The 27,323-nt window shown below is 44.5% G+C and overlaps 1 protein-coding gene across 1 annotated transcript in view; it reads right to left on the bottom strand.

Annotated features, from left to right (window-relative positions):
* Positions 1–852: 852 nt before the first annotated feature.
* LOC141140030 (uncharacterized) overlaps positions 853–27,323 on the bottom strand; it is a 67,938-nt gene continuing 41,467 nt past the window's right edge. Inside the window, exons 2-3 of the mRNA XM_073626763.1 lie at positions 1,652–1,811; positions 853–1,553 (exon numbers count right to left, since the gene is read on the bottom strand). Coding sequence (XP_073482864.1) covers positions 1,334–1,553; positions 1,652–1,811 — 380 coding nt within the window. The 3' untranslated portion in view covers positions 853–1,333. The remainder of the gene's footprint in view (positions 1,554–1,651; positions 1,812–27,323) is intronic.

Below are 27,323 nucleotides of genomic sequence, written 5' to 3'. Positions count from 1 at the left end.
TCAGGTTAGGGTTAGGATTTAAAGTAGGGTTAGGGTTAGGATTTAAAGTCGGGTTAGGGTTAGGATTTAAAGTCGGGTTAGGGTTAGGATTTAAAGTAAGGTTAGGATTTAAAGTCGGGTTAGGGTTAGGATTTAAAGTAGGGTTAGGGTTAGGATTTAAAGTCGGGTTAGGGTTAGGATTTAAAGTCGGGTTAGGATTTAAAGTCGGGTTAGGGTTAGGAATTAAAGTCGGGTTAGGGTTAGGATTTAAAGTAGGGTTAGGGTTAGGATTTAAAGTAGGGTTAGGGTTAGTCTTAACCCAAACACACATTTTAACCATAACCCTAAACAAATTTTTAAAGTGAAATCTACTGACTAAATAGGCTCAATGTAGGTGCTTGTATAGGTGACATTGTGCTTGTGGTTTTCTCAATGGCCTTTTTTGCCCACACAGTTTTGATGCTTTGCTTGGTTTACTCAGCAGCAAGCTGCAACGTCAGAACACATCCTTCAGGAACTGCATTCCACCAGTTGAAAGGCTAATTATTACATTGAGGTAATTTTTAACTTTTTGCTTTATACTTTAACCCACAAAGTATTAATCAAATGAACAGTCACACGAAGTTTATATTTCAGCAAAATAATGTAATTATGGTTTTAATTTTGATTTTTGACACAAACATATAACGTGTAGAATTGCTTCATTCTTTCAACAACAAAATTGTTCAGATAACAAAAAAAGTAACGAAGTATTAGGCTCATCCCTATTTCAATATACAAATGAGTTAAATTAGGTTTCCACCATATGTTTTTTCATAAATAAACCAAAACAGAACTAGTATTTAGAATTATAAAGTATGATAAGTAAATGGGTCTTGGCATGCTTCAGGTTGCTGGGAGGACAGACAAGGAGCACTTTCTCCATAGTGCTGGTCCTGAGCAAGACTTGGGGCATTTGTGAAACGGTAAGGTGGCCCCCTATTGCCCACATCTGGTGCTCCAAAACCTGATCCTGGTGGCCCAAGTGCAGATGGTAGAGGTTGGTGGTGATCAAGCTGTTGAAGTGTTGGTCTAGATGGGTATTGATTTCCTGGTCTGTAACTTTGTTGCATAGGCATCTGGTAATATAAAGGGGGGTTTGGGAAAGAAGCATAATTGGTTGTCTGCAGTGGAAGATTTCTGTCTGTCTGGAAAATGTTTTGGGGACTGGGGATATATGATTTGATGGTCTGCATCAAAGAAATTTGCATATCCATTTTCATGGCATCGGGCACCTGGTCAAAATAGGGCACAAGGGTATTGGCAAATTGTTGGGAGAGAGACAATTGCCAAGTAAAACGATCTGACAGATCCTTTAATAAAGTGTACATTTTCTCTGACTCTTTCTCATTTGCCCGTTTGGTGGCACCCCCCCTCTTAGTTGTGCGCACTGGTGCAGCAGCCCCCCCTGCTCCTGTTCCTCTTCTCCAGCTATCTCAGCCATTTCTTGATTTGGAGATCCTGGGTTTGTAGGCTCCTGTGTTTGCGCTGATGAGTCTTCTTCTGCAGGTTCATTGTCCCAGCAGGTGTCTGTGCTGCAAATCACAAAACAAAACAGACCATTTTTTTTAGGGGGTGCGGGTAATAACTGCACAGAAACACAGATTCATAATACCCTTTTTAGAAAAATTACCTTCGCATCTCCAGAATGAGTCTGAAAAATTCAAGGTCTTTGGCATACGAGTATGGTGTGAAGGACATTGCAGCCAAACCACTTCTCATACTCCGTTCCTCTTTTAAATGACTATTAAAGCAATCCTTGGCGCTATGCCATCTGGTTTGCAAAGCTTTTACTGCAAAACAATGAAAACATATTTTTGTTTTAATTTCAGATACCTGGCAACTGGACACTCCATTTCTAGTTTGCATTTTCAGTTCTTGATTGGGAAATCAACTGCTAGCTACCTAATCCGGGACACATGTTCCATCATTTGGGACGTTCGTAAAGTGGTGGTCTTCCCGAAACCTACAACTGATGAATGGGCAAAGATAGCAGATATCTTCTGGCAGCAGTGCAATTTCCCAAATTGCGTGGGTGCTATTGACGGAAAGCATATACGAATCCAGAATCCAGTAGGCAGTGGCAGCAGCTTTTATAACTATAAAAAATATTTTTCATTTGTGCTTTTTGCAATGGCAGATGCCAATTACCATTTTATATATGTCGATATAGGGTCCTACGGCAGAAGTTCAGACTTTAGTATATTTACCCACTCAACCTTAGGGCATCTTCTGCAAGGAAATAGGCTGGAACTACCAGCCAATAGACCACTCCCTGGAACTATTGGGCCTGCAATGCCGTATGTGTTTGTGGCTGATGAAGATTTTGCGCTAGGGAACACCTTCTCAGACCCTATTCAAGCCACTCTTTGAGCCCAGAAAAAAGAGTGTTCAATTATAGACTCACTCGGGCCAGGAGAGTTGTTGAATGTGCTTTTGGCATACTGGCCAACAAATGGCGTTTGTTGCACACACCAATATATCTAAAGATGCAACACGCTATACAGGCTGTGAAAGCTACTTGTGCGCTCCATAATTTTATTCGAGAGCATGACAGGTTCCAAATTGAGGACACCATTGCCAATCAGGCCATGACAAGAGCTGAAATGAGATCCACTCGAGGCAGTAGGAGTGATGCTGCTTTACGAGAAAATTTCTGTTCATATTTCATGTCTCCAGAAGGTCAGCTGCCATGGCAGCTAGATGCAATAGCCTAGATAGACCAAATTTAACAGATCTTCTAAACATTGTGAATGTGTGTTTTTGTGAAGCTTATGTTTGGTCAATTTTTCCAGCTCCTTTTTTTGCCTGCATTGAAAAATGTGTATCTGACATTAAGATACTATTAAAAACAAATAGCCTAATTTGTCTATTTTTTTGTGTAATAATGTTTTAAAATGAACATTAGGCCTCATTTTATGGAAATTTGTCACAATTTTATGGAAATTGGCCCAATTTTATTGAAAATTGGCCACATTCTATGGAAATTGCCCAATTTTATGGAAATTTGCAACACTTTTATTGAAAATTGGCCAAATATTATGGAAATTTGGCCAAATATTAGAGAAATTGGCCCAATTTTATGGAAATTTGGCTAAGTTTTATGGAAATTTGCATCAATTTTATGGAAATTTGGCCAAATTTAAAGGAAATTTGCTAAATTTTATGGAAATTTGGCCAAATTTTATGGAAATTGGCCAAGTTTATTGAAAATTGGCCAAATTTTATGGAAATTTGCAACAATTTTAAGGAAATTTGGCACAATTTTCACGAAAATTGGCCCAAATCTAAAGCAGAACTCCACTAACTCCATCATAAAAAATTTTAAATGTAGCAAATTTAAATAAATGTATTTAGGTAACTAAATAATTAAAACAAACAAACTAAACCCTCAAAAATGTTTTGATCCTGCACATGAACACATACATAGTTATAGTGGATCTAATAGTCTACACACCCCTGGTAAAATGTCAGGTTTCTGTGATGTTAAAAAATGAGACAAACATATATAATTGCTTAACTTTTTCCATCTTTAATTAATGCTGAAGTTTCTTTGGGGTTAGTCAGAGGCACATGATGGCAGGTCTGTACTGACTCCTTAACATGAGTTTGAATGTGATTGCTTAATTCTGAACACAGCTGAATCCCCAGTTATAAGAGGATGTGCACACTTATACAACAACATTATTTGAGTTTCTTATTTTGACTACCCCATAAAAGATTTTAGTAAGTTTTTCTGTTGAGTTTGTACAGTTTATAGGTCACATTAAGGTTTAAAAAGTTCTAATGATTTCTCTTTGTCTAATTTTTCTACATCACTGAAAACTCAAATTTTAACAAGTGTGTGTAAATTTTGTCTATATTACTTACATTTGAGGTCTGCTTGCTTCTTGGAGAAAATATCCCATTGTGGATACAGCTCCTTGGCAATTTCAAGCCACCCCTGGTCTCGTTTTCTACAATCCTTGTGTTAGGGATCAGCAGGAGTGTACAGATAGGTTCTTGGCCTCACCAGGCTGATCAGATGCTCAGTCCTCACCATGTTTGCTATAGTCCAAACTGGGATTTGCTGGTTCTCAAGGCATCCTGGGTAGTTTATTTTTAAAGGGCAGGTGTTTGATCACATGCTGATTCCAAAAATGCAAAACGCATCAAAAACGCATCAAAAATTCTGGACTTGCATTTTTCTTGCATGCCCATTGAATTCTATTACATGCAAAACGCTGCATTTTGCATGAAAAAAGTCCCAGACCCTTTTCGAAAACACAGGGGCACAAAAATGCATTGATGTGAACAAGTTCCATAGGAACCCATGTTAAAAAATTCCCATGCATTTCTGCAAAATGCATCAAAAAATGCATTAGTGTGAATGGAGCCTTAGTAAATAACCAACGATGAATCATAAAAAGATAAACCCTGCAACTGAAAAGTATTCTTTCTACCAAGCAACAGACACATGTAAGCAGACACAGTCTTCAGCAGATGTGTACTTAACAGGAGCACTTTAAGAATTTGTTCACATTGGTAGCCAAGGGGTGGTAGTAAAAGGAGGTGGTTCAGCTGTAGTTTTACGCCCCCACCCGCCCACCCAGAGAAGTACACGAAATTGCTCAGTGCACTTTGCTTCACGGCGATGGCAAAAACTAAAGTGCATGTCAAATTCAGTCGGGGGGCTACTGCCACTGAATGCAACCCATTGAAGTGTATAGGGCTTGACTGTATTCACCCTGCAGCTGTGTGCAATGCACGCAGTTGCAGTGTGGTGTTTAAAGTGAAACAATACTAACCTCAGCTCCAGCAATGTGGCATCCTGGAGCTCCCTGTCTGGTCGCTGGCATCTTTGAACGTTGGGCTTCTGTGTCTCGATTGCCGGCGCTTTCATTGACCGGGCAGGGATGACGTCATTCCCGCACATGCGTAGAGAGTTCAGTCAAATTCGGCATTGCTGTCTTTGTACAGTGAGCTGCTCGTGTGCGGCTCACTGAAAAAAAGGCGGACAGGCAGGTAAGTATCTTTAGACCCCTTTCACACTGAGGCGCTTTTCAGGCTCTTTCACGCTAATAAAAGCGCCTGAAAAGCTCACGAAAAACTATTTCAATTAAAATCAATGAATGCTTTCACACTGGGGCAGTGCAGTGGCAGGGAAGTGAAAAAACGCCCCTCTCTATTGAAATGAATGGGAAGCTCTTCAAAAGCGCCTGAAAAGCTCTTCAAAAGCGCTCAGTGTTTTACTGGCAGTTTACAAGTGCCTCTGCAGAAAAGACAAAACATGTCTCTTGTGCATTAAAATTCTTGCCAGTTCACCCTTTTTTATTTTAAGCCTGAAGTTCCACTTTAAGCCTTTTTAGGGTTAAAACAGGCAGTGACAAGGCAACATATTCCCTCCTCAACGCCTGTCAAACACCCTCTGAAAAGTGATCCACTGCATGTTTCTTTTCATAGGGACAGCAAGGGCTCTTGCCTGTGATAACCAACCCTAAGGCTCGATTCACACTAATGCGTTTTTTGATGCGTTTTGCATTTTGCAGAAATGCAGAGAACTTTTTTAACATGGGTTCATATGGAACACGTTGACATCAATGCATTTTTGTGCCTCTGCGTTCTCGAAAAGGGTCAGGGACTTTTTTACCGCAAAATGCAGCGTTGTGCATGTAATGCCCTGTACACATGGTCGGACATTGATCAGACATTCCGACAACAAAATCCATGTTTTTTTTCCGACGGATGTTGGCTCAAACTTGTCTTGCATACACACGGTCACACAAAGTTGTCGGAAAATCCGATCGTTCTGAACACGGTGATGTAAAACACATACGTCGGGACTATAAACGGGGCAGTAGCCAATAGCTTTCGTCTCTTAATTTATTCTGAGCATGCGTGGCACTTTGCGTGTCAGATTTGTGTACACACAATCGGAATTTCGGACAACGGATTTTGTTGTCGGAAAATTTTATAGCAAGCTCTCAAACTTTGCGTGTCGGAAATTCCTATGGAAAATGTGTGATGGAGCCTACACACGGTCTGAATTTCCGACAACAAGGTCCTATCACACATTTTCCATCGGAAAATCCTATCGTGTGTACAGGGCATTAGACTTCAATGGAACCACATCCAAAACACAAGTACTGTGTTTTTACCACGATTTTACCGTGATGGTGCCACAATTTGCGTTTTGCGACTTGTGTCTTTTTTTTTTTTACATTCACTGTATATAGCTGGTTGCTAAGGAGCGGGTCGGGAAGCCAGCAGCCTTGTCCTTAGCAACAGATGAGTCATCAGTTGTCAGCAGGCTTCTCCGCTGACAGCTGAATTTTAAAAAAATTGTTGGCTAAAAAAATTCATGAATAAAACGGCGTGGGGTCCCCCCCAGTCTATACCAGGCCCTTTCAGTCAGATATGGATTTGGAGAGGACACCCCCACGCCTAAATAAAAAAAAAATGGCCCCCCCCAAAATCCATACCATACCCTTATCTGAGCATGCAGATGCAGCCTGGCAGGTCAGGAAAGGGAGGGGATGAGTGAGCGCCCCCCCCCCCTTTTGAACCATACCAGACCGCATGCCCTCAACATGGGGTGGTTGGTGCTTTGGAGCAGGGGGGGTTGCGCCCCAAATCGCTGCAAAATCGCGGTAAAAAGTGCACTAAAAACGCTGGCCATACACTATACGAAAAATCATTTGAATGACACCTCAAATCGCTGTAGCTCCTGAACTATTTTTGGGCGACATGCGTCCCGCGATGTGATTGCAGAACATTTTATTGCGCGACAATCACGGCAGACCCGTACCGCGATTTGAGGTGTCATTTAAATTAATGGCATCTCAAATGCGAGTTCCGCGTTTTGTCATTCGCACCTCGGCACTGTCAAATCGCGGGCAGATCTACGGCAGATCTGCCTGCGATTCAAAATGCTGTAGTGTGAATGCAGCCTATATATACAGTGAATGTAAATAAAAAAATAGACACAAATCGCCGCAAAATCGCGGTAAAAAAAGCAGTAAAAATGCTGGCCATACACGATAGGAAAAACCGGCCGAACCCATTTTCGAGAAACAAACAGCCGTGAGAGCAAACGACAGTGGCATCATGTAATGACCGATAAATCGTTCAGTGGACATAAATTAATAGATTTTTTGTTTGTTTTTTTCCATATACCTAGTGCAAACAGTTCGGACAGGAAACACATTAACTTTTCAATTTATCGTTCGTTCGGCAGAAAATTTCCAAACTTGTCCTTTGTTTTTTCGGCTCAAATACATCCCAGCGATTATCGATTTTGTGCCCATTAATTGCCCGAAAAACGAACAAACTGGCCAAATGACCGAATTTTCGGCCAATCTTTCATATAGTGTATGGCCAGCATAAGGCTGCATTCACACTACATCGTTCTGAATCGTGGGCAGATCTGCCTGCGATTTGACAGCGCCGAGGTGTGAATGACAAAACGCAGAACTCGTATTTGAGATGCCCTTCATTTGAATGACACCTCAAATCCCCGGCCGGTCTGCTGCAATTGTTGCGCGATAAAACATGCTGCAATCGCGGCAAACCGCATCGTAGGATGCATGTCGTCCCAAAGTGGCTCCTCGACTATTCTTGGGCGACATGTGTCCCGCGATGCGGGTTGCTGCGATTGCAGCACATTTTATTGAGCGACAATCGCGGCAGACACGCACCACGATTTGAGGTGTAATTTAAATTAATGGCATCTCAAATGCGAGTTCCGAGTTTTGTCATTCACACCTCGGCGCTGTCAAATCGCGGGCAGATCTATGGCAGATCTGCCCGTGATTCAAGATGCTGTAGTGTGAATGCAGCCTAATGCCACGTACACACGACCGTTTTTTCCGTCGGAATGGACTTTGAAGGACTTTCAGAAGGAGCTCCGACAGAGTTCCAATGAAACTGTCTTGCCTACACACGATCCCACCAAAGTCGGACCTTCTAGAACACAGTGACGTACAACAGGTATGATGGGATTAGAAAAAGGAAGTTCAATAGCGGGTAACCAATAGCTGCCGTCTCATACTCACTTCAGAGCATGCGTCGTGTTTGGTCCATCAGAACAGCATACAGACGAGCGGTTTTCCCGATAGGAACTGATTCCGTCGGAAAGATTTGAAACATGTTCTATTTCTAGGTCCATCAGAACTTTAGAAAGAAAAAGTCAAATGGGGCCCACACACGATCGAAATGTCTGATGAAATTATTCCGTTGGACTTTTCCTGCCGGAAAGCCCGACCGCCTATACGCGGCATAAGAGTCCACCATTCAAGTGTATATTATATTGTGATTCAATTATAATTTCATCTTAACCCCTAGCCGTGGACAGTACGCAAATATGCGGCCTTGACGCAGAGCAGCCACATATTTGAGTTCATTAGTGCAAATACAGCTGTGCCGAGAGTGCGCACCCTATGCTCTACTAGCACAGTTACCGGCAGCTGATGAAAAGCTCTCGAAATGCTCCCGACAGCCAATCACGGCGGTCACATTATCATAAACCGCGCACTGCCTCCCGGCATCTTAAACCTGCCGCCAGCTCCAAGGGGTTTAACCAGTTCCGGACCAACTGTCGCAGTTATACTGCGGCAGGTAGGCTGGGCTGGGCGAAGCGTCCTAGCTATACATCCGGCGCGCATACGTCCTAGCTATACATCCGTGACGATCGGATTCGCTTCAGAACCGATCAGTCTCCAGGCCCAGGCCAATGATTTCTGGCCTGGACCTGGTGATCGGTCCTGGCGAATTAAATCCTTCACCTGCCTGTGTAAGTGTAAACACAGCAGGGGAAGTGATGTCATCTCTCCTCGTGGACATCTCAGAGTAAGTGCACCAACACTACACTGACACCAGTACACGTAGGTACACTCATCACTACCCGATCACCCCCCCCCCCCGTTAAGCCCTTCACCCCCTGTCACTGTATCACCCAGTGCAGTGTTCATATTTTTTTTTAATCACTATACTGTTGTCATTAGTGACAAAAATCAGTTTTAGGGTACTTAGTGGTAGGTCTAGACAGGTCTAGGGACGCCCTTAACCCCCCTAATAAAGGTTTAACCCCTGGATCACCCCCTGTCACCAGTGATCACCATATTAGTGTTACGGGTGACGCTGGTTAGCTAGTTATTTTTTTATAGCGTCAGGGCACCCACCGTATCTTACCTAAATAAAGGTTTAACCCCCTGATCACCCGTTGGGTGATATCAGTTAGGTTTTAGTGTCAGATAGGGTCTGCGTCACCCCAGGCAGCGTCAGATTAGTACCAGTAGTGCTAACAGCCACGCACGCACCATACACCTCCCTTAGTAGTATTGTGACTGAACGGATCAATATCTGATCTGATCTAAATTAGCGTCCCCAGCAGTTTAGTGTTCCCAAAAACGCAGTGTTAGCGGGATCAGCCCAGATACCTGCTAGCACCTGCGTTTAGCCCCTGTGCCTAGCCCAGCGAAGTGCAGTATCAATCGATCACTGTCACTTACAAAAACACAACAGCATCAGGCCTGATCCCTGCGAACGCTAATGCCCTGTACACACGACTGGTTTTGCCGTCGGAATAAACTCTGAAGGTTTTTCCGACGGAGTTCTGATGGAATTCTGCTCAAGCTGTCTTGCATACACACGGTCAAACCAAAGTCCGACCGTCCAGAACGAGGTGACGTACAACACGTATGACGGGACTAGAAAAAGGAAGTTCAATAGCCAGTAGTCAATAGCTTCCGTCTCGTACTTGCTTCAGAGCATGCGTCATTTTTGGTACGTCAGAACAGCATACAGATGAGCGGGTTTCCCGATAGTAATTTGTTCCGTCTGAAAAATTTAGAACATGTTCTCTATCTAAGTCCGTCTGAAATTTAGTTGAAAAAAGTCAGATGGGGCATACACACGGTCGGAATATACGGTGAAAAACTCAGAATTTTTCTGACGGACATTCCGCTCGTGTGTACGCGGCATAACAGGTTTTTTTGTAGCGTTTGAAGCAGTTGCTGACAGTCTGCTGCACCAGTAAATTTTTTTACATTTAAAAAATACATTTTTTAAAAATGTATGTAGTTTGTCGCTGCTGCATGTTTGTGCACAGTTTTAAAGCATGTCATATTTGGTATCCATGTACTCTGCATAAGATCATCTTTTTTATTTCAGCAAACATTTGGGCAATATAGTGTGTTTTAGTGCATTAAAATGAAAAAAAAAAGTGTGTTTTTTCCAAAATAACTGCGTTTGAAAAATGGCTGCGCAAATGCTGTGTGAAAAAAAAAAATTGTAACACCCACCATTTTAATCTGTAGGGCCTTTGCTTTAAAAAAATATATAATGCTTGGGGGTTCAAAGTAATTATCTTGCAAAAAAAAAAAAAAATGTTCATGTAAACAAAGTGTCAGAAAGAGCTTTGTCCTCAAGTGGTTAGAAGAGTAGGTGATGTGTGACATAAGTTTCTAAATGTTGTGCATAAAGTGCCAGGACAGTTTAACCCCTCCCCAAATGACCCCTTTTTGGAAAGTAGACACCCCAAGCTATTTGCTGATAGGCATGTTGAGTCCATGGAATATTTTATATTTTGCCACAAGTTTCGGTAAAATAATATTTTTTTTTTTTACAGAAAGTTGTCACTAAATGATATATTGCTCAAACATGACATGGGCATATGTGAAATTACACCCCAAAATACATTCTGTTGCTTCTCCTGAGTACGGGGATGCCACATGTGTGAGACTTTTTGGGAGCCTAAGCTCGTACAGGACCCCGAAAACAAATCACAGCCTTCAGGCTTTCTAAGGGCGTAAATTTTTGATTTCACTCCTCACTGCCTATCACAGTTACGGAGGCCATGAAATGCCCAGATAGCACAACCCCCCCCCCCCCGAATGACCCCATTTTGGAAAGTAGACACCCCAAACTATTTGCTGAGAGGTATGTTGAGAATTTTGCAGATCTCGCTTTTTGTCACAAAGTTTTGAAAATTGAAAAAAGAAAAAAAAATGTTTTTCTTTATTTTCAAAAACAAATGAGACCTGCAAAATACTCACCATGCCTCTTAGCTAATACATTGGGGTGTCTACTTTCCAAAATTGGGTCATTTGGGGGGGGGGGGGTTGTGCTATCTGGACATTTCAGGGCCTCTGTAACTGTGATAGGTAGTGAGGAGTAAAATCACCATTTTACGCCCTTAGGAAGCCTGAAGGCAGTGATTGGTTTTCGGGGTCCTGTACACGGCTAGGCCCCCAAAAAGTCCCACACATGTGGTATCCCCATACTCAGGAGAAGCAGCAGAATGTATTTTGGGGTGTAATTCCACATATAACCATGCCATGTTTGAGCAATATATCATTTAGTGACAACTTTGTGCAGAAAAAAAAAAGTGTCATTTTCCCGCAACTTGTGGAAAAATATAAAATATTCCATGGACTCAACATCCCTTTTATTAAATAGCTTGGGGTGTCTACTTTCCAAAATGGGGTCATTTGGGGGGGGGGGGGGGTTGTGCTATCTTGCCATTTTATGGCCTTCAAAACTGTGATAGGTAGTGAGGAGTGAAATCAAAAATTTACGCCCTTAGAAATTCTGAAGGCGGTGATTGATTTTTGGGGTCCTGTACGCAGCTAGGCTCCCAAAAAGTCCCACACATGTGGTATCCCCGTACTCAGGAGAAGAAGCTGAATGTATTTTGGGGTGTAATTCCACATATAACCATGGCATGTGTAAGATATATTTAATTTAGTGACAACTTTGTGTAATTTTTTTTGTCATTTTTCAATCAAACAAAAAAAAATGAAATATTCAATGGCCTCTCAGCAGTTTCCTTAGGGTGTCTACTTCCCAAAATGGGGTCATTTTGGGGGGGGGGGGGGGGGTTGTACTACCCTGCCATTTTAGCACCTCAAGAAATTACATAGGCAGTCATAAACTAAAATCTGTGTAATTTCCAGAAAATGTACCATAGTTTGTAGACGCTATAACTTTTGCGCAAACCAAAAAATATACGCTAAGGCCCCTTTCACACTGAGGCGGTTTGCAGGCGGTATTGCGCTAAAAATACCGTCTGCAAACCGCCCCTAAACAGCCTCCGCTGTTTGTTCAGTGTGAAAGCCCGAGGGCTTTCACACTGAAGCGGTGTGCTGGCAGGACGGTGAAAAAAGTCCTGCAAACCGCTTCTTTGGAGCGGTGAAGGAGCGGTGTATTCACTGCTCCTAAACCGCTCCTGCCCATTGAAATCAATGGGACAGCGCGGCTATACCGCGGCAATACCGCGGCAATACCGCGGCTATAGCCACGCTGTACGAGGGATTTTAACCCTTTTTCGGCCGCCAGCAGGGGTTAAAACCGCACCGCTAGCGGGCGAATACCGCTGCAAGAACGACGGTACAGCAGCGCTAAAAATAGCGCTGTTGTACCGCCGACGCCCCCACCGCCCCAGTGTGAAAGGGGCCTTATTGACATTTTTTTTACCAAAGACATGTGGCAGAATGCATTTTGGCCTAAATGTATGACTAAAATTGAGTTTATTGGATTTTTCTTATAACAAAAAGTAGAAAATATCATTTTTTTTTCAAAATGTTTAGTCTTTTTCCATTTACAGTGAGGACGGAAAGTATTCAGACCCCCTTAAATTTTTCACTCTTTATTATATTGCAGCCATTTGCTAAAATCGTTCCTTTTTATCCCTCATTAATGTACACACAGCACCCCATATTGACAGAAAAACACAGAATTGTTGAGATTTTTGCAGATTTATTAAATAAGAAAAACTGAGATATCACATGGTCCTAAGTATTCAGACCCTTTGCTCAGTATTTAGTAGAAGCACCCTTTTGATCTAATACAGCCATGAGTCTTTTTGGGAAAGATGCAACAAGTTTTTCACACCTGGATTTGGGGATCCTCTGCCATTCCTCCTTGCAGATCCTCTCCAGTTCTGTCAGGTTGGATGGTAAACATTGGTGGACAGCCATTTTTAGGTCTCTCCAGAGATGCTCAATTGGGTTTAAGTCAGGACTCTGGCTGGGTCATTCAAGAACAGTCACGGAGTTGTGAAGCCACTCCTTCGTTATTTTAGCTGTGTGCTTAGGGTCATTGTCTTGTTGGAAGGTAAACCTTCGGCCCAGTCTGAGGTCCTGAGCACTCTGGAGAAGGTTTTCATCCAGGATATCCCTGTACTTGGCCGCATTCATCTTTCCCTCGATTGCAACCAGTCGTCCTGTCCCTGCAGCTGAAAAACACCCCCACAGCATGATGCTGCCACCACCATGCTTCACTGTTGGGACAGTATTGGACAGGTGAGGAGCAGTGCCTGGTTTTCTCCACACATGCTGCTTAGAATTAAGGCCAAAAAGTTCTATCTTGGGCAGCTAAATGCGTTGATAAGATAGGGAGTCCCTTATGTGGGTCTTTTGGGACAGCAGTTGTCTCTTAACTAAGAGCTCCTATCTGCATTTATATACTGGCATTTGCTCAAACCTGCAGCAGAGAAAGCAGCTATAGCTATTTTTCACTTAGCCTTATCCTTCCATTCCTCCCTCCTGTCATCTATTCTCTCTCATTTTCCTTTCCTTTCCTTGTGTTCCTCTCTCTCTTTTTCGCTTTCTTCCTCCCCTTCACCTTCCCCTCCTTGTGATATTGTACCCTCATTCCTGGTTACTATAGTGGGCGGTGCGCGCTGGCTTTTATGAGTCTCTCAGCATCTTCCTGCCCGCTCTGCGCATGCGTGGACATCAGGAGCCGGCTCGGTGGACCGGGCTGAGTCGGGTGGGCCGCATAGGTCCTGATGCCACCGGCCGTGCATGCACGGTCTGGCCTGAGGTCGTGGTGGCCATCTTGAATAGGGGTAAATTTAACATTTTTTTGCCCTTGTTTGTCAAAATTGTTTTTTAGAGGGTTGTCTCTTCCACAAAATGTCCCTCTTTGCTACATTGTTTATTACTGGGGGCTTTCAGCATGGCAGCCTGTTGTCATCTGAGGAGGTTGCCTATGCGGGGAGCCCCTGGAGAGGACCCTGTTTTTTGCCAACAGTAAATGTAATTTCTTTCTTTTTCTTTACTCCGGAATACAGTTTCCTTGCTCCAGCTGAAATACCAGTCGCTAACTCCTTTATCTTTCTCTAGCTGCTTTTACTGTCTGTTGCCTAAAATAAGCAGTACGCCACCCGAACAAGACCTTTTTAAGGTAGGGACTGTCGTCCAGGAAAAAAAAAGAAAAGCACTTATGCTGGTACGTTTATGCATTTCAGCCTTGTACGCCAGAAGAAGTCCAAGCGGACATCAAGGCGACATAAACAAACCTATGTAGGCCCCAACCAGATCAGCATACCATGCAAGCGGCGAGGGTTCATCCATGAAAAGTTCTTCACATTCACCAACTCTCAAATCCCTAAATGCTATGCATGTGGGGTTATCCCATCACCAGCCAATTGGTCTGCAAAAGCTGTTTTAGAGTCTATGCAGCAGACAGAGAGTCAGAGGGTTAACAGGTAAGCTGTCCTACTCAAAGATGGGCAGGGGATACATAGCAGAATGAGCAACAGCAGTTCCATTGCAGCAATTGGCTCAGTCTCCTCCAGAGAAGTTAACTCTTCCTGGCCCATCCTCGAGAGAATCCTTTCACCACGCAGCAAGTATCCCTCCTAGACATCTGGATGATGGGGGGTCATCTGAGGATACCTCAAAAGAGCTCAGACTTCAACTTTTTCCAGCCTGTAAAGCCGGCTATTGGCTGGGAGAAAGCCGACACTACATCTGAGTAGTCAAAAGATGTTCTTCCCATTCCTAAAGAAGCAGGTTTCCTTCTTTCAGCTCGGTTTCCACTAGTGTGACTTGTCAGGCGACTTGGGACTGCAAAGTCACATGACAAGTCGCACCCCATGATTTCCAATGAGTACCTTTATCTGTGCAATTTCAAGTGGCAGCGACTTCAGAGTAGCCCCTGCACTACTTTGGTCCCACGTTGATGCGACTTGAAGCCCATAGACCTCAAGAATACACAGGCATTGTTTCAAGTCGCATCAAAATCGTGCGACTTCCAGGTCACAAGAGTGGAAACATAGGCTTACTGTTATGGATGATATTAGAGACATTGTTGAAGAGGAAAGGAAAAAAGAAAAAAAATGTTTTTTCCTCTCAATCGCCTAGGAAAACTTTATCCATGGTCGGAACAAGATTCTGCAATGCCGGACGTTCTGCCGGAGGTAGACGCGGCAGTGGTTTGCATAACAGAAGAATTTCATCTCACCAATCGATAATTCAGCTGTAATTGAGGATCCTTTAGACAGATGAATAGACCCCAACTTAAAGGGGTTGTAAACCCTTGTGTTTTTTTACCTTAATGCATCCTATGCATTAAGGTGAAAAAACACCTTGCAGTGGCCAGCCCCCTAGCCCCCCATTTTATTTACCTGAGCCTCGTATTTCCCTCGGCGGGGACACGCCGTTCCTCTCTCCACGGGGTCCCGACTCTTGATTGGATAGATTGATAGTAGCGCAGCCATTGGCTCCCGCTGCTGTCAATCAAATCCAATGACGTGGGCACTGGGGGACGGGGCCGAGTCTGGCATTCTTGTCTGTAGACGCAAATGCTGGACTCGGGAGTGTGCCCGAAAGGTAACCCCCCGGGAGAGCGCTTCTCCTAGGGGATTATCTGATGTGGGGAGGAGTCCCGAGAGCCGCCGGGGGACCCCAGAAATGGACGATCGGAGCCACTTTGTGCTAAACAAGCTGCACAGTGGAGGCAAGTATGATATGGTTGTTATTTTTTTTAAAAAGAAAACGATCCTTTACAATCACTTTAAAGGAGCTTACCAAATGGCAGGTAAACGCCTGGAAGTCCGCAATTGCCTTATTTGTTTCCAAAGCCCTGTGGGCATGGACCAAAAACATGGAAACAGTGAGTCATCAAAATGTTCCAAGGGAAAATATAGTCAAGGCTTTGGACGAATTATGGCTCTCAGGAGACTTCGCTGATGAGACGGCGATGCAAACAATTCGTTACCTCGCAAGATCAATGTCACTACTTGTGATAGCCATATTGGTATTGTGGTCAGAACTACGGGCAGCTAACCTGTGTCAAAACAAAATTATTATACAATACCCTTGTTTTTGATGGTAAATCACTCTTTGCAGAAAGGTTACAGAAAGCCATTTCCCGCATCACAGGAGGAAAGTCAGACTTCATTCCCCAGAACTGCAGAATTAGATGTATCCGGGGATTCAGGGATGCTTACTTGCATGCACCCAACAACTGTTACAGAAGTATCTGAGATTTACGGTCGACCAGGCTCATCTACAATTCCAGAGTCTCCCCTTCGGACCCTGCACTTCCTACAGATCCCTCACGAGGGTTCGGATCACTATCCAAGCTTTTTTATGAGAACTGGGTCTCAGTTCTTATCACTAACCAGACGATATCCCCCTTTCTAGCAAAAGATCCAGCCCAACTAGTGGAACACAGGTAGATGCTGTGCCCTACACTATCAAGATATGGTTGGATGGTAAATCATCAATTGAGTCATCTTTTCTCCAGTTTTGGCGCCTTATTCAACACCGCAAAAGGGACGGTGTCCCTGCCATCTCAGAAAGTGTGAGCGATCATTCAGAAAGTAAGGAGAGTGAGGACATGGTCCTACATAACAGCCTAACTCGACTTAATAGGGATTTTTCTGTTTTTGAATCCAGATGGTCCCATGGACACATGGATACCTCAGGCACCTTTTAGCTAGAATTCCTGAAGCAATGGAGAAAACCATCTATCCCAGTCCATATATCAAACAAGTTTGATGCACAGGGGTCTGCACTAGTGGACAAAGAGGGAGATGCCTCTAAAGCCACATCCATTAAGGCATGTCTTCTGGACCACAGTTACCACAGACGCCAATGCAATAGGCTAGGAGGCACATTGCAACCAGATGTTGGTTCAAGAGAGATGGGCGATCAATGTGGCAGACATCATCGCAAATATCCTGGAAATCCAGGCGGCTTATCTCGCATCGACAGCATTTGCTCTCTCAGATCAAGGACAAATCAGTTCTGATTCGGATAGACAATAGAGCTGCAATATCATACATACATCACCAAGGCGGAACCAACAACAGTTCCTTACTAAGGAAAGTGAAACACATCTTCATTTGGGCAGAGGGGAATATGAGGGACCTAAGAGTAGTCTATCTTCCAGCCCACTTAAACACAGACGCTGATCACCTATCCCAAGGATTCCTGGATCCCAACAAATGGTCCCTACAACCGAAGTTATTCAGTTAGATTGTGGGCCAGTTAACCTTTCCTGAACTGCATCCTTTTGCTACAGCAAGCAATGCCAAGCTGCGTTGGTTTATTTCACATCTACCTCATGTTTTGCTTGCGTCTCTCTAGCTAGGTTACTTTGTGGTATAAACAAGGAAGCTGAGACCTCTGCAGTGAGTGTGCTTTTACTATATAAAAATGCTGTACATATGTAGCACCCTCTACCTTTTGGTAGGTGCTAGAATAGGATTTTTCTGGGTTTAAAATATCAGTGTAGGCAAATTTAGACAGGCCTGTGCTTTAGGTCGGGCCTGTTTGTTTTGGTTTGAGGCTGGGAGTGTTTAGTGTAGTGGTGGGTGTGATCACTTGTGCTCTGACTCAGAGGAGCCTCCCCTGCTTTCAGGAAGATTGTTCTGGAACAGAGGCTGGACCTGAATTTTGAGTAGCAGGCAGCTCATGTGGGGAGCTCTGGCCGATCCCCATTCGGTATTGGCAGGGGGCAGGCCTCCCATATAAGCTGGAGTCACATGCTGCCCGGGGGATTCTGACAGTGCAGGAAAAAGGAGAACGGAGCTTCAGGTAGCTGCCGCAAGGCGTCCCCATGTGGGGGGTGCGCCGAGCGCGGAGGAGGGCTGGAGGAGCTGCTAGGATGCATTCCTGTATAAAGATCTTCACCATGGAGTTGGTGTCAAGCTGCTGTGACCGGGTACACAGGACTTGCACTTTGGAGAAGGTCAGTGAGGAAGAAGCAAAAGGAGGACTATTGAGAGTAGAACAAAGTCTTGTGACCGGGGAACACAGGACTTGCACTTTGGAGAAGGTCAGTGAGGAAGAAGCAAAAGGAGAACTGTTGAGAGTAGTGCAGAATGCTGTGGCCAGAGAACGCAGCGTTTGCAGTTTGTGGACTGGCTGGGAGCAGTAGTCCGCTTATTGCTGTGTGCTAGGCCGTCGGGGAGAGGTACTGAGTATCTCTGGCCTGGTAAAGCACTCTTGTAATACCATCCAAAGGTCTGTGTAGCTACCAAATTCACTGAGCTGCCGGGGAGAGGTATTGTATGCCTCTGGCTTATTGATTTGCTGAAGCAACACCATTCAAAAGACTTTATTACAGTAACAAAGTACAGCTATCAAACTGGGGTTATTCAGAGTGATCCCTTTTTGTCTTACTGGAAGTGATGAGACAGGAATCTAACAGTTTTGCAGTAAAGGATTTGTACAAGAGGCGACTGAGGTAGTGATACTCTGCAGGAGTCAGTGCAGAGGAGGAAGAGGAGCAATAGTCTGCAGTGGAGATATGCAGGAGAACAGACTGTGAATGTTAGAAGTGCATCATTTTCAGGGCTAAAGTTGTTAATCAACGTTCTACAAATGTGATGACAATTCAATAAGTGCTATGGGCATCCCATATCTTCCTTTACCCCAACCAAGTTGTATCCCGCAATAAACGCAACAAAACTACGCAAATGACTGTTCATTGTCTCAGAGGTGATATACGGGGGTCTGGCAGCAGGGTGATTTGGTAGATTGTTTGTCAGTAGCGCTATCACCATGGCTACACATACAAAACTATTACAATATTAGGAATATAAATCAAGACTGACAGATATCTATAACAAGCAAAATGCCTAGCAAATAAACACCCTATGGTCTGTAACAGTAGAAATACACTTAAAAGTTACTTGACTCTAGTTACTGTGTAATCATGATCTCTGTTGCTCCTGGAGACCAGACACCTTCTTCTTCGCTTATTACAGATTCTTACGCAACACACCTCACCCTTGGGCCGAAGCAATAGATGCCCTGTCAAATCCTTGGGCATGCAATCTAATTTAGGCCCCCTCCGGCCTCCTACCTCAAATTCTCTCGAGACTTGCCATATCAACAATAAACGGTGATAACAGTTCTGCCATGTTATCGGGATAAAATCCTTGGACCCATTGTCAGACTCTATGCTGGTGCAGTGGGTCCTGGGTTCCTCGTGGTGCATGACAATGCCCTGCCTCATGTGGTGAGAGTATTCAGCCAGTTCCTGGAGGATGAAGGAATTTATACCACTGAATGGCCCCCACCATGAGGAACCCAGGACCCACTGCACCAGCATAGGGTCTGACAATGGGTCCAAGGATTTTATCCCGATACCTATTGCCCGTCAGGGTGTCATTGTCTAGCCTGTAGAGGTCTGTGTGTCCCTCCATGGATATGCCTCCCCAGACCATCACTGACTCACCACCAAACCGGTCATGCTGAACAATGTTACAGGCAGCATAACGTTCACCGTGACTTCTCCCTTTCACGTCAGTCACATGTGCTCAGAGTGAACCTGCTCTCAACTGTGAAAAGCATAGGGCGCCAGTGGCGGACCCAAAAATTCTGGTTTTCAATGGCAAATGCCTATCAAGCTCCACTGTGCTGGGTAGTGAGCACAGGACCCACTAGAGGACATCAGGCCCTCAGGTCCCCTTTATGAAGTCTGTTTATGATTTTTTTGGTCAGAGACATTCACACCAGTGGGCTGCTGGAGGTCATTTTGTAGGGCTCTGCCCGTGCTCATCCTGTGCCTCCTTGCACAAAGGGGCCGATACCAGTTCTGCTGTTTGGTTAATAACCTTCTACGGCCATGCGCAGCTCTCCTAGTGTAACTGCCTGTCTCCTGGAATCTCCTCCATGCTCTTGAGACTGTGCTCGGAGACACAGCAAACCTTCTAGCAATGTTACATATTGATGTGCCATCCTGCAGGAGCTGGACTTCCCGTCCAACCTCTACAGCAGTGGTCTCAAACTGGTGGCTGTCCAGCTGTTATCGAACTACAAGTCCCATCATGCCTCTGCCAGAGGGAGTCATGCTGTCAGTCTTGCAATGTGTCATGGGACTTGTAGTTTCACAACAGCTGGAGGGCCAAAAGTTTGAGACCCCTGCTCTACAGGGTCCAGGTATAGCCTCATACTACCAGTAGTGACAATGACCCTAGCCAAATGCAAAACTAGTGAAAAACAGTCAGAAAAGATGAGTAGGGGAAAAAATGTCAGTGTCTTCCACATGTAAAACCATTCCTGTTTTGGAGGTTGTCTCATTGTTGCCCATCTAATGCACCTGTTGTTGATTTCATTAACACCAAAGCAGCTGAAACTGATTAACAACCCCGTCTGCTACTTAACTGACCAGGTCGATATCCCAGGAGTTTAATTGACTTGATGCTATACTCTGATTAAATTTTCCGTTCATTTTTTTGAGCAGTGTATTTCTTCTGCAATGAGTTCTCCTTCCTTAGTGTCTCTCGTTTCTCATCATTGTCATTTTGTAATGTCTTCTTCACTGCCTTTTACCTGTCTCATCACCAGCTACCAGATGAGTCACTCATTATATCATAAATTAGGGAGTTATATGTTTCTTTTAATTTCCACAGATTTTGGGAGAAGGAATTACACCCCCACATTATTTTAATACGATGAAGACTTATACATGGCTCATATGAAAATACAACTTTGAAAAGTCTACATAATGCAAATTTAAAAGGAGAATAATATCTAAATTGCGTGATCAGAAAAATAAAAGATATACCTAAATTAATGGTATTTCGCAACCAAAGCACCTTGCCCCCAAGCTGATGGGGACACGGCCTCTTCCCGACAACCCTGGCCGGTGGTTGTTGGGGTCTGCGGGCAGGGGAGCTTATCGAAATCTGGGAGCCCCCTTTAACAAGGGGGCCCCCAGATCCCGGCCCCCCCGCCCTATGTGAATGAGTAAGGGGTAAATTGTATCCCTACTAATTCACCCAAAAAGGTTTAAAAAATAAATAAAAAAAGAGTGCACAGGTTTTTGACATAGTCCTTTATTAAAGCAGCTCAAACGTGTCTTCTCCCTCCGGTATTCTCCCCTCTCTGGTTTTTCTCCCTCCTCCACTGATGTCTTCTCGCTCCTCCGGTGATGTCTTCTCCCCTCCCTGGTTCTTCTTCCCTCTCCGGTTTTTCTCCCTCCACTGTCTTCTTCCACTGTCTTTTTCCTCTGGTTCTTCTGCTGCCTCCAGTTCTTCTTCCTCTGATGTCTAGCTCCTGCAGTTAAGCAAGCTCCGGTCTCTGCGTTTTTTTTATAGACACAGGGCATGGCCATCTGGTGACATCATCTGCAGACCCCACTCCCTTGTGACATCACCACCTGGGGCATGATGGGGTGGTGACGTCAAAAGGGGGTGGGGTCACCGGATGGCCACGCCCTGTGTCTATAAAATAACCGGCAGAGAGCAGAGCTTGCATAACTGCGAAAGCTAGCTTTGGGAGAAGACATCAGAGGAAAAAGAACTAGAGGCAGCAGAAGAACCAGAGGAAGAAGACAGTGGAAGATGGCAGCGGTAGGAGAGGAACCGGAGAGGGGAAAAGAACCGGAGAGGGGAGAAGACATCAGCGGAGGAGGGAGAAGAACCAGAGAGGGGAGAAGGCATCACCGGAGGAGGGAGAAGAACCGAAGAGGGGAGAAGACATCAGCGGAGGAGGGACAAGAACCGTAGAGGGGAGAAGGCACGTTGGAGCTGCTTTAATAAAGGACTATGTCAAAAACCTTTGCACTGTTTTTATTTGTATTTTAAACCTTTTTGGATGAATGAGTAGGGGTACAATGTACCCCTTACTCATTCACATAGGGTGGGGGGGGCAGGATCTGGGGGCCCCCTTGGTAAAGGGGGCTTCCAGATTTCGATAAGCCACCCCGCCTGCAGATCCCGACAATCACCACCCAGGGTTGTCGGGAAGAGGCCCTTGTCTCCATCAGCATGAGGACAAGGTGCTTTGGGATGAGGGGGGCGCCCCCCCTGCCCCAGAGCACCCCCCCCCCATGTTGAGGGCATGTAGCCTGGTATGGTCCAGGAGGGGGGGTACTGGCTTGTAGAGCATCTAATCAAACCAATCTCAGTTTGATCAGATGCTTTTGAGAATAGAGGAGAGTTCTGGGGTCTAACAGATCCCAGATCTCTCCATAAAGAGGACCTGCCATGCTTATTGTTATTACAAAGGATGTTGTTCATCCCTTGTGATAGCATTGAAGTTGAAAAAAATAATTAAAAGGATAGTGGAAAAAAAGTTTCAAAAAATAAACAAAAAATGTAAAGCACCCCCCATCAAACTATACAAATGCAAACACATATGTAAGTTCTGCACACATACTGTATGTAAAAGGCAATCACACCATACATGATATATTACCATGAATATAAGTGTTAGCGCAATAATTCTAGTGCCAGACCTCCTTATGTAACTTTAAACTGGTAGCCTGTAAAGATTTTAAAATGATGCCTAGGGAAAGCCTTAGGTACCGTTCCATTGACGTACGCAATTTTAAAGCCTAACATGTTAGGTATCTTTTTACTTGGCGTATCATCTTTTTCTATTTTACCTAAAAACTGGGTACTATATTGTGTTTGTATACACTAAAATTCAATAAAAGTGTATTATTTCCTAAAAAAAAAATAGCATTTTAAATACAGTATGGCTGTGCAAATATCATGCAACATTTAAATTTAAAACTACCATTTAATTTTCCAGCGTCTCTGCTTTCAAAAAATATACAGTGTTTGAGGGATTCTAAACAATATTCTAGCAAAAAAAACAAACAAAACTATATATATATATATATATATATATATATATATATATATATATATATATATATATATATATATATAATTGCATTAAAGCGGTTCTTTGATCATTTAAAAAAAAATTGCAGCTGATGACTTTTAATAAACAGACACTCTGCTGCCCAGTGGTGACTCATATAGCAATATATGGAGCACATAAGATACCACAGTCAAAACTAGGGGCCACTGAAAATGTTCACCATTAATTCATACCACTGAAAAAATTCAGCCTCAGCACTGGTGTCAACAGACACACTATTAACCCTCAGCATTGGTATCAGCAGACGCAATATTAACCCCCAGCACAGGTGTCAGCAGATGCAAATAATAACCCCCAGCAATGGTGTCAACTGACGCACTATTAACCCCTAGTATTGGTGCCAGTGGACACACTATTAAACCCCAGTATTCTTGTAAACTCACGCACTATTAACCCCCAGTATTGTTGTCAGTAGACGTACTATTAACCCCCAGCATTGGTTTCAGCAGATGCACTATCACCCTCCAGGATTGGTGTCAGCGGACGCACTATTAACCCCCAGCATTGGTGTCAGCAGACACACTATTAACCCCCAGTATTCTTCTCAGCTTATGCACTATTAACCCCCAGCATTGGTGTCAGCAGATGCAATAATACCCCCCAACATTGGTGTCAGCTGACGCACTATTAACCCCCAGTATTGGTGTCAGTGGACACACTATTAACCCCCAGTATTGGTGTCAGCTACACACCTTTAACCCCCAGTATTGGTGTCAGCTGACACACTATTAACCCCCAGTATTGATGTCAGCTGACACACTATTAACCTCCAGTATTGGTGTCAGCTGACACACTATTAACCCCCAGTATTGGTGTCAACTGACACACTATTAACCCCCAGTATTGGTGTCAGCTGACACACTATTAACCCCCAGTATTGTTGTCAGAAGATGCACTATTAACCCCCAGTATTGGTGTCAGGAGACGCACTATTAACCCCTAGTATTGGTATCAGCAGACGCACTATTATCCTCCAGAACTGGTGTCAGTGGATGCACTATTAACCTTCAGAATTGGTGTCAGCTGACACACTATTAACCCCTAGCACTGGTGTCAGTGGACGCATTATTAACCTCCAGCACTGGTGTCAGCGGACGCATTATTACCCCCCAGCATTGGTGTCAGCAGGCGCACTATTAACCTCCAGTATTGGTGTCAGCTGATGCACTAATATGCTCCAGCACTGGTGTCAGCGCACACCTATTAACCCCCAGCAGTGTGTCAGCTGATGCATTATTATCCTCCAGCACTGGTGTCAGTGGATGCACTATTAACCCCCAACGCTGGAGTCAGTGGACACACTATTAACCCCCAGTAATGGTGTCAGCTGATGACCTGTTATCCTCCAGCACTGGTGTCAGCGGGTGCACTATATACCTCCAGTATTGGTGTCAGCAAATGCACTATTAACCCCCAGTATTGGTGTCAGCGGACGCACCTATTACCCCCAGCATTGGTGTCAGCGGGCGCACTTTTAACCCTCAGTATTGGTGTCAGTGGACATACTATTAACTCCCAGCATTGGTATCAGTGGACACACTATTAACCCCTAGTTTGGCGTCTCACCCCCCCCTTTACAAATACCCCCACACTCTCCACAAATGCACCATCCTCACAAATTTTAACCCCAGTATAATCTTCTGCCTCCTGAGTCCTCTCCTCCTGCAAAATCCTTCAACGAGGCCTAGTGCACCCCCCAGAACAACTGAGTCCACTCCACACCATGATCTCCCGCCCTGATCGGAGGCCGGATGGATGGCAGCAGAAACCTGGATCCGGGGCCGGGTACAGCCTCCGAGGGAGCTCAGCTCTGGTCCTTCGATCAGTGTCTAGGTGGGCAGGGAGATGGGCGGATCCTTCCTCCGTTCTGTGCTCTCCGCTCACCTGTTTATGTTCCCTGTGCTGTCACTGTGTGCGCTGGGCTGCTGTAGCATGCCAGGGGGAGAGGAGAGAGAAAGCTCCAACCATGTGAGGGGCGCTGCCCCATGCGACCCCCCTGGCCCCTGGCGGGGGGGCACATGGTGGGGCAAGGAATAACCTAGGGGTGGGAGTGATTGCAGTGCATTGCTGTATGATGATTGTCCAAAGCATGCACTTGACCTGCATGCTTTTGGCCAATCACAGCGCGCTTTTCTGAGAGAGCCACAATTGTCCAAAGGCAGGGTGCTTTTGGTCAATCATGGCTCAGGGGGACTAAGTCCATGCCCCACACTATATAAGGCTGCTTAGCGGCCGTGTATAGTTTGTGGACGGAGATAGATTGAGCTGGATTAGGCAGGCAGGTTAGTTACGTTAGTGGCAGTGTATTATATATATATATATATATATATATATATACAGTGGAACCTCGGTTCGCGAGTAACACGGTTAACAAGCGTTTCGCAAAATGAGCATTGTATTTCTAAAAATCCTAACTCAGTTTGCAAGTCTTGTCTCACAAAACGAGCAGGATTCAGGCCAAAAGTGTTGTGCAGTACCGCTTTGGGCCTGAGGTGGGGGGCGCCGGAGCCAAACAGCGCCGATCATCGGCGTTTGGAAATGCACGGAAAGGGCTGAGGACAGTTCGGCTGACCTCGGCAAACCTCGGAAAGGCTCGTGAACAGAGTCTTTCCGAGGTTTGCCGAGGTCAGCCGAAGTGTGCTCCGGCCTTTTCGGCCCTTTCCGAGGCTCTCCGGTGCCCCCCGCCTTTGGCTGCATGCGGTATTGCATCCCATTGAAGTCAATGCGGAACTAATTATTTTCATTTCCATTGACTTTAATGGGAAAACTCTCTTTGATATGCGAGTACATTGGACTACGAGCATACTGTACTCCTGGAATGGATTATGCTCGTAATCTGAGGTTCCACTGTATATATATATATATATATATATATATATACTCTGCATTTAGCGTAGACTAGATATTCAGTGTTTACTCTATATTCAGTCAGTGCAGGCAGTGTATTTGATATATATATATATATATATATATATATATACAGGCTAGTATATATATATATATATATATATATATATATATATATATATATATATATTTATACTCTGCATTCAGTGTAGCCTATATATTCAGTGTAGACTCTATATATGTATATTCAGTCAATGCAGGCAGTGTAGTTTATATAAAACAGTGTACTGAAGTGGTTAAGGGGAACCCTGTGCAAAATTTAAAAAAAACATGGCGTGGGCCCCCCCCCCCCAATCCATACCAGGCCCTTTAGGTCTGATATGGATTTTAAGGGGAACTTCACGCCAAAATTTAAAAAAAATGGTGCGGGGGTCCCCCCAAAATGCATACCAGGCCCCTTATCTGAGCACGCAATCTGACAGGCCGCAGAAAAAGGGGGGGACGTGGCCCCCCTCCTGAACTGTACCAGGCCACATGCCCTCAACATGAGGAGGGTGCTTTGGGGTCCCCCCCAAAGCACCTTGTCCCCATGTTGATGGGGACAAGGGCCTCATCCCCACAACCCTTGCCCCCAGATCCTGCCCCCTCCTATGTGAATGGGTATGGGGTACCCATTCACCAAAAAAGTGTCAAAAAAGTAAAAACGACATTAGACAGTTTTTGATAATTCCTTTATTAAAAAATAAAAAAAAGAAGAAGTGTTCCGCGATGTCCATCCTTCTTTAATCACGGCGCCAACGGACCCGAAAAATAGAAAAAAAAAAAGTAGAAGTCTCCCGCGATGTTCATCCTCCTTTAATCATGGTGCCGACGGACCCGAAAAATAGAAAAAAAAAGTTTTGCCTCGATGGTAGGCGTCTCGCCGACTGCTGTCTAATTGCAGTGACAGTTCTTATATAGCCACGTCATGTGACATCAAAGGGGGTGGGGTCACCCATTTATGTCACCAATTGTTCCCGCCCTTGCCTATATAACAGTTGTCAAAGCGAAAAGACGGCAGTTGGCGGGATGCCTCCCATGGAGACTGAGTTTTTCAGGACTTTTTTCTTTTCTCTGGACCGTCGGACGATGTGATTGACGATGGATTTACATTGCTTGACACTTAAAAAAAAAAAAAAAAAAAGGAATTGTCAAAAGCGGTCTCCTGTCGTTTTTACTTTTTAAAAAAATTTTGGTGAATGGGTGGGGGTACAATGTACCCGATACCCATTCACATAGTGGGGGGGGGCTGGGATCTGGGGGCCCCCTTGTTCAAGGTGGCTTCCAGATTCCAATAAGCCCCCTGCCCACCGAACCCCACAACCAATGGCCAGGGTTGTGAGGATGAGGCCCTTGTCCCCATCAACACGGGGACAAGGTGCTTTGGGTTTGGGGGGGACCCCAAAGCACCCTTCCCATGTTGAGGGCATGTGGCCTGGTACGGTTCAGGAGGGGTTTTTTATTTTGGCGTGGGGTTCTCCTTAAAATCCACACCAGACCTAAGAGCCTGGTATGGATTTT

Source organism: Aquarana catesbeiana, linkage group LG04 (assembly GCF_042186555.1).
Source record: "Aquarana catesbeiana isolate 2022-GZ linkage group LG04, ASM4218655v1, whole genome shotgun sequence".
Taxonomy (NCBI): Eukaryota; Metazoa; Chordata; class Amphibia; order Anura; family Ranidae; genus Aquarana; species Aquarana catesbeiana.
The sequence above is the reverse complement of the archived record's forward strand: the minus strand, read 5'-3'. Positions and strand labels throughout refer to the sequence as shown.